General features: G+C 41.3%; 1 protein-coding gene across 2 annotated transcripts in view; it reads right to left on the reverse strand.

The window, feature by feature from the left end:
- The window catches only part of LOC138060261 (titin-like), a 40,675-nt gene that overhangs the window by 17,076 nt on the left and 8,173 nt on the right, over positions 1-15,426 (reverse strand). For both annotated transcript variants that reach the window (XM_068905996.1, XM_068905995.1), the window contains 5 exons: positions 12,220-12,507; positions 11,495-11,788; positions 5,419-5,712; positions 4,427-4,747; positions 2,727-3,017 (listed from right to left, as the gene is read on the reverse strand). In XM_068905996.1, the coding sequence (XP_068762097.1) occupies positions 2,727-3,017; positions 4,427-4,747; positions 5,419-5,712; positions 11,495-11,788; positions 12,220-12,507 (1,488 nt within the window). The remainder of the gene's footprint in view (positions 1-2,726; positions 3,018-4,426; positions 4,748-5,418; positions 5,713-11,494; positions 11,789-12,219; positions 12,508-15,426) is intronic.

The raw sequence follows: 15,426 nt of genomic DNA on the forward strand, positions 1-15,426 counted from the left end.
CTTAAATATACCTGGGAAATTTCGGAAACTTCATTGGTTTTCCTAGATATAAAAGTTTCTATTAGAGGCAACGTGCTATGTACTAGTGTGCACTACAAACCTACTGATTCACACAGTTATTTGTTGTATTCATCGTCACATCCATCACATGTCAAGAACTCCATCCCTTATTCTCAATTTCTTAGACTTCGACGTCTATGTAGTGATGACTCCGATTTTTCCAGCAAATCAGAGGAGATGTGCCAGTTCTTCGAAAAACGTGGCTATCCTGTCTCTGTGGTCAAAGCGAGCCATCATCGCGCCCAGCAATTTGATCGACAGTCATCACTACAAACGTCACAAAAAGATAAGAATGACAGAATTCCATTCACCCTCACTTTCCATCCTCATAATCACGCAGTCAAAAGCATCATTCTTAGTAATTTTAAATTACTCCAGAATGATCCCGAGACTGGTAGAATCTTTTCACAACCTCCACTTATTTCATTCAAACGCGACAAAAACGTAGGTAACTTTTTAGTTAGAAGCGCGCTCAAAACTAACGAGCAACCCGGCACTTTCAAATGCGCGCGCTCACGATGCAAAACTTGCCTTTTCATTGTTAACACTAGCAAGATATCGGGACCTAACCTAACTGTTAAGACAAACGATCGTTTCACATGTACCTCCACAAATCTCATTTATTACATAACCTGTACGTTATGCAATAAATTATACATTGGTGAGACAGGTAGACGACTAGGTGACCGATTCCGCGAACACCTTCGCGATGTTGAGAAGAATGACAAGGATGCATCTAAGCCAGTCGCTCGCCATTTTAATCTGCCTAACCACTCCAAAAAACACATGGCTATCTGCGGCCTTTCCCTACATCCAGGTACGACGGAAAGCCGCAAGAATCTGGAACAAAAATTCATCTTTCAAATCGGCACCCTTAATCCTCACGGTATTAACGAACGCTTTTCATTTAACTAATATATTCCTATTTTTCACGTTGCCATGTTACCACCAATAGCGTAGCTCCTACTCTACTATAAAAACTACACGTAACCCATAATCCCTCGATTCGCTCTGACGAAGGGCTAACGCTCGAAACGTCAGCTTTTAGAATCTCTGTACGGTGGCCAATTTACATTATCAACTCCGTTGATAAAACCGGCCCAAATTTTTGTATATCGTCAGATATGCCAACGCGCACAACACCGTGATGAGTTATTTTGGCAGCTTCGTTTGTCTAAAAGTGGTTAATTAATGTACGAGATGTGGGTGTAATTCTCGTGGGGCATAGAATAATTTGTTTATACTGAGGCACGACCTTCGCGGGTTAGATCACCGCTGGTATACCGACTGAGCTACAACGTCAGACGGGAGCAGGCCGTGGGAACTGAAGATGTTATTACGACCGACCACCACCTTTGGAGTCCTCCGTCGTTATATTAGAGAGCTTTAGATTCTCGGACGAGAACGACTACGAGTACAACATTTTCTCATCGAACAACAGTGAACGCGCGCAAAACCAGCGTCATCTTGGCGGGAAAAACGTGATACCGTCTTAATTTTAGTACGAGGTTTTGCAAAAATGTCGTCGTGTCAAAACAAGTCACCAACACGGTAGTAGTTTTCGCATTTTGCGATCAGGAAAAGGCTCAGTTACCAGCAATAAGCATGACTGAGCAACTTATGCTGCTAACAAAGAATACGATTAATCGCCCGGGTTATAGATTTTCCAAGTATTTTCCCTAAAAAACCGGCACTCAGTCCTCGTACTCGTTCTCGTCCTCGTCCTAGAATCCAAAGGTCCCTATTCTTTATAAAATTACTGTGTCAATGCGACCCAGACGGAAAGTCTGAGAAGATTTAAATCAAATTGTATTTTTGCCCCAAAACATGACCTTGGAAAAATTACAAATTCAGACATTCAGGCTCAAATACAGCAAACGTCTGTTGACACACGATGTTAGTATAAGGAGGATCGATGCAATTGTGCTTCAGATGTGTCTCTGGATCATCTCCAGGTGACTTTCATGGCATTGAATGATGCTTCGGAAAGCACAGTGGTCAAATGTCGTAGCGTATGAAAAAGGAGGGGAAACAAATGTTTCTGGTGAAAGAGGGGTAGAGAGGATAAAATCCGTGAACCTCCTGCAAATGTTATAATTTACCCAAAATAGCGTCGCGCTGTATAAGGAGGCGACATTGATTTAGTTGCACGGTGTTTTGGATTTTGTAGAGGCAATATACGAAAACTGCTAATAACCTCGCATTGCTTGTGCATTCATTGCTTGTGTACAAAGTGGTTCTCTTAACTCGCGGCAAAACTAGGCGAAGCAAATCGAAGCTTGCATACTTTTTCAAAACCATTTCAACTTCCATTCAAGTCCTATAACTCAACCTTGTGCGTATCTTTTTATTTTAGAACGCCACAAGTTTTTCGGCTCTGTACGCACTGTTCATTTAGGTTGCCCAATTGGAATAAAGTTATAATCAAACAAACTTAAGGCAAAAAAAATAAAAACAATGTATGCAAACTGTGCAAATTGATGTAAATGTAAGTTTTCTGCTCAAGGGGTAGTTCCAACAACAGAAAGATAAGGGCAAAGGTTGACTCAAGGATATAGTGCATATGGAGGCTCCTAGCCATAAGATCCTGACAGAAGATAGCCTTGCTATACCAACACGGTTACCATTCCTTTGATTAAGGAAACCCTTTGACGAGAACTTCTTACCTGAACAATACCACTGAGGGGAAGGGACCAGCTCAGATGGACAATGTTCGCATTTGAAATATCCCCCCTAGCAGTCAAGTGACGAACAGGTCTCACGGGAGATGGTACCAGCACCCATAACCGGACTAACTTTCCGTCTCCGTATAAGGTATTCACTTGGATAGATACTGTGTATCGCGCTCCTTTGTCAACGGTCGACAGGTTCGCGCATGTTTGATTGAAAGAATATATGTATTCATAATGGAAGACGCTTGAAAGGCAGTCCACACACCTGTATATCAGAAAATACCCCTGAAGAAAAAGATACAATATGAATGAGGATATTACACATGCAGTGGGGCGAAGATATGAATTGTATTTGATGAACATAGCGAGAGCGTAAAAAGTATTTTAATGTAGACTTCAGGGCCGTAGCCAGAAAAAAATACGACTGAGGCAATGTCCATGATTAAATTCTCTTCGTAGGTGTTTATGATGAGTACATTTTAAAGAGAACGCTGGAATCACGCTTTATTTTAAAATATCACGAAAAAATGACTGAGGCAAGTGCCTCGGTTTGCCTCATACTGGCTACGGCCCTGGACTTACTCAAGCCTAAAATGGAAGGGATAAATATCGAGAATGAAGGTCTTACTCAAGCCTAAAATTAAAAAAAAAATATCGAGAACAGAGTTATCAAGCCATATAAATTCCGAGGGAAGACGGCCAGAAGGATGTTATGGTAAAACCGACGTTCGAGGTATAAGGATGTTGTGTGGGAAGCTCTAGGTCACCCCACCCAGCCCCCCCTGAAAAAACTCTATTTGTGAGGGTTTATAGTTGAATAAGTGACCTCTCAGTCGTTGGATGGATGACATAGAATACGATCGTATTTGAACGGCTGTACGTAAATGGTTGAAATAACAAAAGAGAATGTGTAAATCATGTAAAAACAGTCTTGAGTCTTACACTGGGTCTTAGACTTCAAATAAAGCCACTGAAGGCAGCACAGTCCCATTATAATTGCAGCAAGGGCCTCTTCAGTTGCCAATGTTTACGAGGGGATATAAGGCATGCCTCCCCCCGCCAATTTAAAAGATATTGCCTTAAAATTGTTGCATCTGGTTTTTTAAACAACACTATTCTAGTTGTTTGATATAAACATGATCATTCCCAGCCGATTATCGCGCTCATGGCAATGATTGAACAAGTAGAGACCAGCTTGTACGTATTTGTTATCAATGAACTCAAGTGTGAAGTTTTGTTGTTGGCTGCAAAATTGCCGGCTGCCGGCACATCTTGACAGCGCTGCCAGCTGGGTTCTTTGAAGACACTGCGCAGTGGGTGAGAGAACTCGTCTTCCACCAATGTGGCCCGGGATCGATTCCCGGATTCGATGCCATATGTGGGTTGAGTTTGTTGGTTCTCTACTCTGCTCCCAGAGATTTTTCCCCGGATACTCTGGTTTGCCCCTCTCATCAAAAACCAACATTTCATTTGATTTGTTCTGATTTCAGCTGATTTGTAATCAGTAGAGCATTTGTGCCCGGCTAAATAACCTTGAGGCTTAAATAAAGTGATGATGATGATGATGATGATGATTATTATTATTATTATTATTATTATTAGTATTATTATTAAAATCTGTTCGGTGAATTTCAACACGTCAGCAAAGATTGAGCTATTGTTTAAAGGGCTCAACATCCACAAGCAGTACTTACATGAAATCCAACCTGATCGACATCTAAAGGCTTTGACCAGTGACACGCAAGATAGGTTTGCATGCTGCTATTTGAGATGTTACAGTGAAAGTTGCCAGGAATCCCATCCAATGGTGGAATATAAGTTACCACTTGGTAGGGTTTACCTCTTCCTCGAGATGTGATGACAACTATATTAAACTCGTATGCCGTGTCATAACGAGTCAAATTGACAGTTAAAAAGTGTGAACTGACCACACGCTTTGGCCACCCTGAACTGGGCATATTGTACCAACAGTAGGCATCACCACCACGAACACAGTGCCAAGATACCTCAAAATCCTAACAACAGAGAAAGCCACTTCATTCGTTACTGAACACAATATCAGCCAACAATTGCCCCCATGTAAGTTAATCCAGGCCACTGCCGGATTCCGGATCCCAACCCTCTGGATGCTGGATCCCGATTTTCTGGATGCCACATTCATATCCTCGGGAAGCCCGATTCCAATTTGCATGGATGCCAGATGCCTGCCCTATGTTGGATCCCGTCTTCGGTTTACGGCTGTGGATGACCTTACCTGTGGCTACAACAAAACAGCTGTCTGAAGGGGTTTATTTACTACATTTAACGTCCAAAACACTGTGCTTTTAGTACAAAAAAAAAAAGGAAAGAGGATTTTTCCACAAAGAGCAAATGTTTTTCTGAGAAGAGAGGCACACTTCCAATGTTGTGTCCATTTCTTTATTTTTTCCCTCAAGTCTGCATACCAGTCGCTGAGATTGAAAAAAACATTAACAGTGTTTTTTGAGCGAACGCACTCAAAACACTTGAGCGTTTCTTCTTTTGTCTTCGGTTTGCTTTCTCTCGCACACACCCAAACAATCTCATACTCCATTTACCCAAGTGCTAGCTACCAAGGCTACTCTTCATCAACACGGCCCCTCTAGCATCATGGGCAAACACTCTCATTTGGAGATGGAACCATTAGTATGCATTAGAAACCACTCACCATGTTCTCGGTGACACCATAAGGCCCGTGCCAGTCAACAAACACTATCGGTCGATATTTTCCAGTCTTGAAAAGATGGGCATAAGATACTTTCAAGTCAAGAGGCTGCACTGAAATCTTGACATTTTTCCATCCTCCCTGACCATAAGATGTGACAGCATAAACGTAAACAGTGTAGTTATAGCCAGCCAGCACATCCATCTTGAATTGCGTCACCTTCTCTGAGACATTCCTAAGTAACCAATGACCAGACGACGTAGTCGCGCAATAATAAGCCCACGTGATTTCATATCTCTGCAAAGAAGGGAACAGACGTTGAAATCAGCTCTATGTCCACCTTTAGTTAAAACAATTTGATCTGTTTACACGTGGTTCGGTTAGATACATATCTTACACCACCGGAAAAGACACACATACATAACTACGCCACATGATACATTGCATTATCATCTTCACTACACAGCTTAATGGCATCCACTGCAAGGCCATCTTAACAAGAAAGTAGCGGAGTTGTGATTTATCAAGGCACTAACTGAAAGATGATATTTTAGCCATTGAGAAAAGAAGTTAAAAAAACTGGAGTAAAAAAAGCAGGCTTAAAATAAAAAATTCGGACTTTTTTTAGGGCAATCCCCGCTTTTTCGTCCAATTTGACAGATGATTGACTTAAAGTATTTAAGAAAGCCTTGCATCTTAAGCAGCACTCAGTTTCAAGTTTTACAGATCTAAACATGACACCTAGCTAATATATAGAAAGCAAAACTTCAACTGACTGACAATGATTTTTAGAAGAAACAAGTATCAAACCTAAGGCTATAGACGGCAGTCAAAATGTATTCTTTTCTTGATGTGCTAGTTAGACCCACTAGCCTCGCTCTCAAGCAACATTTCTTTTATCTTTTGTCCATGAAAACGAGGCTAGTGAGTCTAATTAGCACATAAACAAAAATAAAATTGTTTTGGTCGCCATTTATGCATTCGGTCTATAGCAATATTTAATTTGCAATTTTGCGAGGTTAAATACCACAACAAGCTGATGTACCAATGGGATTTAGAAGGACATCATTATTCGCAAAAAGAGTAATCAAGATCATCTTGTAGTCCAATTTTTGTCACAAATGCATTTGTTGCAATTCATCTCTACCGAAGCCTGAATTGGAAAACAATATATTCGCTGGCTCGTCCCCAGTCGTCTTCACGCGGAAAAGGAAGGCGCACAAAGGCATGATGGGAAGGAAGAAAACGAGAGAAAGAAGCACGGTGAAAAGGCCTATCTTCGAAATTCTCACTTGGGACAAAATCCGCCATTGATTCGTCCGCCATCTTGAAAACAGGATTTCCCAGTCGTCTCTCTCCTTTCCGCCTTCCCATCACCCCCACACTCGCCCCCACGCATCCCTCGTTAATTGATAATCAATGAGACCATGAGAGACGACTGTGGACGAGTCAGATATATTCGTGTGGCTTTAATGCCGTTAAATGGCAGTTGGTAGATTTAAGACCATCTAATGTATTCATGTCTCCCTTTAATATCACACTCATAAATTCATTTTTGCTGCTTTTTCAAGGCCGATGGAAAATTTTTAGGATTATCTTTCAAATGTTTCGCTGTACGGTATCATTCAGGGAAAAAGACGGGGCAGTTGATGATTCCTATCAGTGAATTGTGTCTAATTAGTTTGGCCAATCATAGAGCGTTTTTCAAATGAGCGTCGTAAAACCCAAACCAAAGTAATTACTTTGGCCAATCAAAAAGGTCGGAGACAATCCAGTAAACCAATCAAAAGTGGAAGAAATAACACGTAGCCGACACAAAGCGCGGGAAAATGTGCACGCGCGAGCCACGATTGGTTTTGGTTTCACTTCTGATTGGTTGAAAACTGAGTAGCGCGAGAAATCACCGAGTGAACTAATGCAAACCAAAGCAATTCGCTAATTACTTTCGACACTCAATTGAAAACCGCTCTAAACTTTGATGGAGAAAGTGATGGGTTCTCTGATTCTACTCGATCTTAAATTGTGCTGTAACTGGAGGATTGGTCAGATATATTTGCATGCACTTACATTCTTTTTTTTTTATAAGAACCGTTTTTTATATAGCAACGTTGAAGCTGAGATTAGCTACAATTTTGAATAACTTGCTAAGAGCATATATCAGGCCCAAGTTGTGAATACCACCCAATGTATCAAAGGAGTTTGTGATTGGAGGTGAAGTCAACAACAGAGGAGAAAGCACAACAAGTCTTTAGAGATACCAACACAAAAATCACAACAGTAGGATGAAAATGTCTCAAAGGCAAGATAGGAAGTGACAGTGACTATTGCAATTATGCTGAGGGTATGACCAACTGACAGTCCTGTCTGAGTAGAACGCAGCATTTGTGAGTGGGTTGAAACACAAACTGACTTGTTATATCACAACGATGCCTAAAATCATCGCGTTACAGATAACGCATTTATCCCAGCATAACGTAAGGAAGGGGGGGGGGGAGGGGGGGTTAAGGGGGCTATATTTGCAAGAAAGGTGGTTTGGCAATATCCATCTTCTTGAAACTTGCATATAGCTACTCAGGAGCTGGTTACAAACATCAAGAATTCGAGAATCAAGACAGCGCCTCACCAATAAAGTGCTGAACCACATAAGGCTTCGAAGAGGAATTAGTCAATGCCAGAGAAAAACGGAACAACACCATCCCACAAAACTCTGTGAGAAGATGAGCCTAAAACAAGTTTGGGCAAACAATCTGGATAGAATGAAAAGTTCCTCAAGTTGATTAATAATATTAAAGCCAGAAGATTTCAACCTCAATAAGAAAGAACTGCAATGTACTTAGTCTCAGGTATCACTGGAGGCCGACGTTCCTCCCGCGTCTGCATGTCCTCGCAGTAAGAAATTTGATGTCGATCAGGCCATTCATGTATGAAGGGCGGATTTGTCTATAGATGACAAGACGGTGTATGAAACATGTTTGCATGTCTTCTCATTTGACAAGGGTCTTGATAAACTTCGGAGCCACCCATTTCAAACAGCGCTGATAAACAGTATTTACGTCTAAGCACCCATTTTCGAACGGTTAGCTTTCAATAACTGTGTGAGTCGCATGTTGACTCGCATGTTGGCTCGCATGACTCGCACATTGTCCACACTAATTTGACAAGGACGTTTGCCACGATGTCGAAGCTAAGCCTCTTCTTCAGACTTTGGCATATTTTTGTTTTACGAGGAAACATTTAGCCAGTCGACGTTAACTTAAATTCTGCATGCTTAGTTTTTTACTCGCTCTTTCATCTGAAATGTGTCACGTGATTTTTAACGGCTAAAAACAATTTAACATATATCAAATACAAGGTGTCACAAATGAAGCCACTGGGAACTCGGAAAAATCCGAGTCCCAGATGGGATAAGAACCCACGACCCTCCGTGATCTATAGTTAGTACGGATGCTCTAACCACTGAGCTACTGGAGACTCTATGGTGAGCAAGGGTGAAATGTGGGTATTTGACTCGAGCTGCATCACGCAACCACAGAGTCAAATAGCGACTGACAGCATAGCTCATAACTGCAACGCGCAGTCACATTGAGAGCATCATTGAAATACAGTTGCCTGTATTTCTGTGAACGAAGTTTGGCAGCTGAATAACAAAATGATCTCAAACCAGATCGAGATGAAATGCTTGGCATAAAAGTATGGTGTGTTTTCACAGTGACGTCATCAAATTATAATTTCAAAATCGCAAGAACGATACGGAACTGGTAACTTGTACAAAGGTTTAAAAATACACAAAACCTCACGATTTTACTTTAAAATTCGAGGGGAGTTGATATACTGGTGCCTGAGGAAAAGAGGAGTACCAGAAGGTTTAATTATGCTTGTGAAGGCATCCTATGAGAATCACGGCACAAACAGTTGTAAGAACAGCACACTGGCGGTCAGGAGCATTTAGCATCAAAGTTGGTCTGCACCAAGTCTCGTCCCTGAGCCCATTCCTCGTTGCTGTGGTGATGGACATCATCAGTGAAGGGTTCAGGAAGGGAGTGCCTTGGGAACTGCTCTTCGCCGATGACCTCGTAGTCACGGGTGAGAGTGAGGAAGAGCTACAGCAGAACTAGCTGAGGTGGCAGGACGGAATGGCAAGATACGGGCTAAAGGTCAACACCACGAAAACAGTGGTGATGGCGAGCAGCAAGAACCGAGTGAACCTGAAGATTGTGGATTGTAACATTGCAAAGCTGAAACGAGTAGAGGTATTCAAGTATCTTGGCGTTACCATAGGGAAAGAAGGAGGGTCCGAGGAAGCAGTGAAAGCAAGAACAAACGCGGTATGGGCTAAATGGAAGGACTTTACTGGGATTATTTATGACAAACTTATGCCACGGAAACCGAAAGTTAAAATCTACGAAACAGTGATTAGACCAGTAATGCTATATGGAGCAGAGATGTGGACAGTTAGACGGACAGAGGAGAGAATAGAAGGGTTACGTTTTTTCAAACTTTGGCCGTGTAGCACTTATATTTCAACAGACTTAACTATTAGAGTGTAATGTGAAGTGCTAGTTTTCTACCCATATGAACCATGTCAGCGTTAGCCCTACTAATGGAAATGGGCCCACACAAGGACAGAGAAACTCTGACCAGGGTGGGAAAGGTCTGACCCACCCTGGTCAGAGTTTTTCTCTGTCCTCGTGTGGGCCCAATATTCCATTGGTAGGGCTAACGCTCACATGGTTCATATGGGTAGAAACTAGCACTTCACATTACACTCTAATAGTTAAGTCTGTAGAGAAGAGAATGCGCGAGACTTCAGAAATGAAGATGCTGCGACGCACAATGGGGGTGACACTACGGGATAGGCTGCATTGCTGCAAATAGGAGCTGATGATGGTCACTTTATGATTATGATATTAACTTTCCATTTTCCAACTCCACAAAGGCATATTTTGTTCGAGGCCAGAACGAAAAAGTATCCGAGTTTAATTTAACTTAAATATCAACGCCATTAAATGAAAATTCTCTCCAAGACCTACCGAGAACGAATCCTTTCCACTATCCCCTAAAACCTTCCGCTGATAAGCCCACGAAAACTCTGGGACAAAAGTGAAACTTAGCATGGGACGTACAGGATGTTTGATGAATAGATTAATTAGAATGGAGTGATGAGTGATCGCATGGGTGAGTGCAATTCAACCCTCTTGGTGTATAGGTAACAAGGGAAACATTCGGATTCGTCAATAAACAAAGAAAGTCTTAGATAACCAATCAAACGCGAGCCCTAATCGACAAAATGGCGGGCAGATTTGGCGAGAACGCGAGAAAAGCAATGTTTTTATTGAAAAATTGAAGGAAAATGCAAAACCAAGACCATAAAGGAAAGCACAAACAACTGGATAGGCCCTCAACAAAATTGTTGGGTAGAAATTTACACCATGGTTGGTAAGAAAGACAAATAACACTACGTGCCGACTGACAGTCTTCGCGTAATGGTGACGGTTGGAAATTGTTTCATGTATGCTTTTAACAAGTACAAAAAAACACATGATTTTTCTCGTGCCGTTTGGAAGACATATTAAGCACTTGACTTCAAATTGCTCTATGCTCATGCTTATTTATTCCAAATTGCACTCGAAATCATGTGATTACCTATACAAATAGCAAAAAAAAAAGGGTAAAATAAATAATGAGAACCTTCACCCTTAATTACAAAATACTGCATTCTCTAAAAAAAAGAGTGTATGTTAATTTTGTAACAAATTACCTATGGATAAATTAAGTATGACCATTATTGTGACAGGGATTAGGGCAATGCAACGACTGTGATCAGGAATAAGACTAAGGGCCGGCGTGTTCGAATGACCCTATTCCGGAACAAGAATACGTGGAGTGATGATTAACACGGTATGTTTGGCAAGTTTCGAAGCAGCAAGGATAATAAAAATATGTTTAAAATAGCATTTTAGCAGTTGTTTGGCAATTTCAATGTGAATCTCCGTAAAAACGAAGGATTTCTATCTTATATTCCATGTATTCCTATTCCGGAATACGGTCAATCGAACGCACCCTAAGACTGAGACAATACCTTAATTTCATTGGGATCAATGATCTTGGGTGGATTCCAGTGAATAGTCATGGTGTAATTAACAACAGCAGCTGTCAAATTTTGCACTCGTGCAGAGTTTTTGCTGATAGTCACTGATATGGTGGCATTCTTTCCAACACCAAAATGAGTTTCTGCATGAACTCTGAATAAATAGCTTTCGCCTGGATGTAAATTATTTAATGTTATGTTGGTCTCGTTATACACAGTAGCCGAACCAACTGTCTTGAACCAGGGGTAGCATTTTGAACAATTCCAATATACCTTGTAATGGAGCTAAACACATGAGAAGACAAACAGAGCATTAATAAGTTATTCTGCTCAGAAGAGCGTTTACGAGGAGGGGGAATCCCAACGTATCCAAACCCACATACTGTATTGATAAAAGAGATGCATTTGTAAGGCAACTTGGGACAATTTTAAATAGTTGGCACTTCAACATCAAATTTCCAATAAGCAAAGAACATAAATTTACTTGGAATAATCAGTCATTTTTGAAGTACGGAAGATTGTAAATAGAAACTTGGACTTGAGAAAGCAAGTTGCAATGATTACCAGTGCTATATGAAGTGTGCGAGGATAGGTAAGGTAACAGCTAGCAGCTGCACTGCAAGAGATACTGGTTTAAAGACACTTAAAATAATGGCCACTATGGCATCATGTAACCAAAACTACAGGAAATACTTAATAACTTGAAACTATCTTACTTGCGCTGTCAATGGGTTAATCGTCCGAGGTGCAGACCACCACAAAGTAACTGTTTTGTCCATGTGTACTATGGCATTCAGGGGACCCACTGGAGCAGAAAAGGACCCAGTTGTTATATTAACAGATACAGGGTCTGAAAAATTATTGCCCTTGAACATCGTCTGCACTTCAAAACTGTAGGTGGTGCTGAAGTTGAGGTACTTGAATGTGTAGTGGGTTTCCACGGTTTCTTCAATTGTATTATGAGTTGCTGATCCCTCTTGATGCTTCATCTTTATCTGGTAAGTCTGAAACATTCAGGTGGAACGAAAGCCACCGTGCACATAAGATTAAACGTAAAGTAGCTGCGGAGGGCACAAGCCAACAATACTAAATTTCAAGGGCTCAGTTTTCAGCAATATATTTAAAGGGTTCATTGCTCTTTGGAGCTTGTCAAGTCCCAGATGTCTTTCCCTAACCATTTCCACGGCCCGCTTCTCAATTTTCCATGGCCTAGAGTTTAGATGTCACTTTCAAACCGTTTGGTTTTTTTTTTTTATGGCATTTTACATCAACTCAGTTCAACAAAAACAGAAAGCATTTCTTGCTAAACTAAAAAGCAAGCACCATATATAAACATTTTAAACTGTTTTATATTAATATTGTTGTTACCTCGACATCTGTGACATTTATTTACCTTACGCAAAGATAATTTCCATGACCCTCTCAAATCGACTTTTAAATCCCACATTTTTTTAAGGTTTGAAAATGATATTCTTAAATTCCACAACTGTTCACATTTCCCAGAACATGTGTGAACCCTACCGGGTTCAATTTACGTGGGCACTTGGGGCTATGTGACAAGGCGTTTGCTACCCTGCGAGCAGTTGGTTTCTCCTGCGCTTCGCGAGAGAAAAACCACTGCGAGCAACCGTTAGTTTCTTTGAGTGAGCCGCCGTCCAGAAACAAGGACGAATAAATTAAATTTGAACCGGTAAAACGAGTTAGTAAACTTGTTTTGGCGCTTGCGCGTTCCTTCAGCTACGTAACTGCTTCGTTTGGGCGATCCTGCTGCAATTCCATATTTTTCCCGCGAAATAAGACAAAGTGATATCAAATGCATCATCATCATCATCATCATCATCATCATCATTTTCCCCCGCTCAAGTTATCAACTCTCTGGGGTGCTTCTGTCAGTGTTCTTCCTAACAATTGCATTAAGTCTGATTTGGCCATCATGGTCCTTCTCAACTGCTGGGCATCTAAGCCCATTAGGTTTTCAAACTTCGTCCAATTGGAAGAGCTAGCATTAAACAAAAGCTGCTTTTGTAGCTGATCAATTCCATCCTGCGGATGTGGGCAAGGTATTTCAGTTGCTGCTCGTAGCAAGTTAGCGCTATAGATTGAGTCTTCGTTTTTTGCGCAAGTCAGCATCGGACATCTTGTAACTCCAGTCCGCTTCTCCTTCAAAATTAACATTTTGGGAACCAGGTGCGTTCTTCCGCTTATAACCACCCTTGATCATTTTTCTCAGAACCCATGCCACACTACCTCTATTTTATTGACGTCCTTGGCAGATATCTGCCACGCTTGCATGCTATACAGAAGGCGGGATCAAGCACATACCACTAGGAACTTGATCCGGGTTTGCCACAAGGATACGGTGGTAGGATAGAACATGCTTTAGTTCGTTCCATTTCATGAATGCGGCACCAATTCTAGTGTAGAGGAAATAATATGATTCAGTGTTGCAATTACTAATGGTGTATCCAAGGTATTTAAAGGTACGAACATTCTTAATATCAGTACCACCAAGGGAGATGATGCTCGGTTGACATTTCACATGTTCGTCAACATTGAATGCCATTGTTTCCGTCTTTACGTATGAGATTTGTAGCCCAAAACGGGCGTAGGTGGCATCATACACTTGGAGGATATTTTGCAATTCCTCGATGGATGCAGCGAATCTGGCTTGATCATCCACGTATAGAAGCTCAGTAACGTGATTTGCCCCAGATGCTCGTGCTTTCGTACGTAGTTCTCTGGATACATTTCCGCTATCTCATGGCGTGCAACTCTGATAACAAAGTCCAGGTAGATATTGAAAATGGATGGAGGCTCCAAAGCGCCCTGCCGACATCTCACAAGGGTATCAAACATCCGACTTGTTCCTTTGATGCATTCTTCACATGGTACCCAGTCGTACGCAGCCTTACGGCCTACAAAGGCTACAAACAACGGTGTTCTTGTTTTACTAGATGTTTCGAGCACTTGGCGCAGGATAGTATCAGGGCTTGATCTATTGGACTGGAAACCGTATTGAGTTGACAGGAGTATGACCTCATAGGCCTCGAAAGCTCTCTCGACGATTATTGCTGACACAACTTTAGACATTGTTGCAATGATACTCACTTTACACATGCTCAATAGAAAATCTAACGGTTGCTCGCAGTGGTTTCTCTCTCGGGAAGCGTAGGAGAAACCAACTGTTCGCAGGGTAGACTTTTGCAGATTCCGCTAAAAATTCCACTAGGGGCATCTTTTTTTTTTTAAACGAGAATCGTGCTTAAAATATTTTTTGAACCCTTGAAGGTAGATATCAATAAAAATTATCCAATGGTTTTTTATTCATGTTTCTTTAAAGAGGAATCAGAACTTGAGAAAGTTGTCTCAATATATAAATTCTTTAATGAAGGGGGTAGTTTCTAAAGAAACTGTGGTGCTGCATCGGTGGGGAAGTAGTATACAAAAATTTGGGTTTTATCAACGGAGTTGATAATGTAAATTGGCCACCGTACAGAGATTCTAAAAGCTGACGTTTCAAGCGTTAGCCCTTCGTCAGAGCGAATCGAGGGATTATGGGTAACGTGTAGTTTTTATAGTAGAGTAGGAGCTACGCTATTCACGTTGCCATGTTACCACCAATAGCGTAGCTCTTGGGTTGGGTGGAAAAATGCTCCAAGTTATTAGTTTCAAGCTACCCTTTAATCCGAGTTTTCTCGGAGTCATCATCGTCATCAAATATCTTTATTTACCCTCAGATTAAAGGGTAGCTTGAAACTAATAACTTGGAGCATTTTTCCACCCAACCCAAGAATGACATACCACAGAGAACCTACCGCAACAACGGGAGCACAGTGCCCTGCACTTTGCAAAAAGTGTGTGGATTTTACGTTCCACAGGGTTATGAATATTTAAGTCTTGTGAGACAGGATCTCCGGTTTAAG

Source organism: Montipora capricornis, chromosome 8 (genome assembly GCF_036669925.1).
Source record: "Montipora capricornis isolate CH-2021 chromosome 8, ASM3666992v2, whole genome shotgun sequence".
In the NCBI taxonomy this organism is placed as follows: domain Eukaryota; kingdom Metazoa; phylum Cnidaria; class Anthozoa; order Scleractinia; family Acroporidae; genus Montipora; species Montipora capricornis.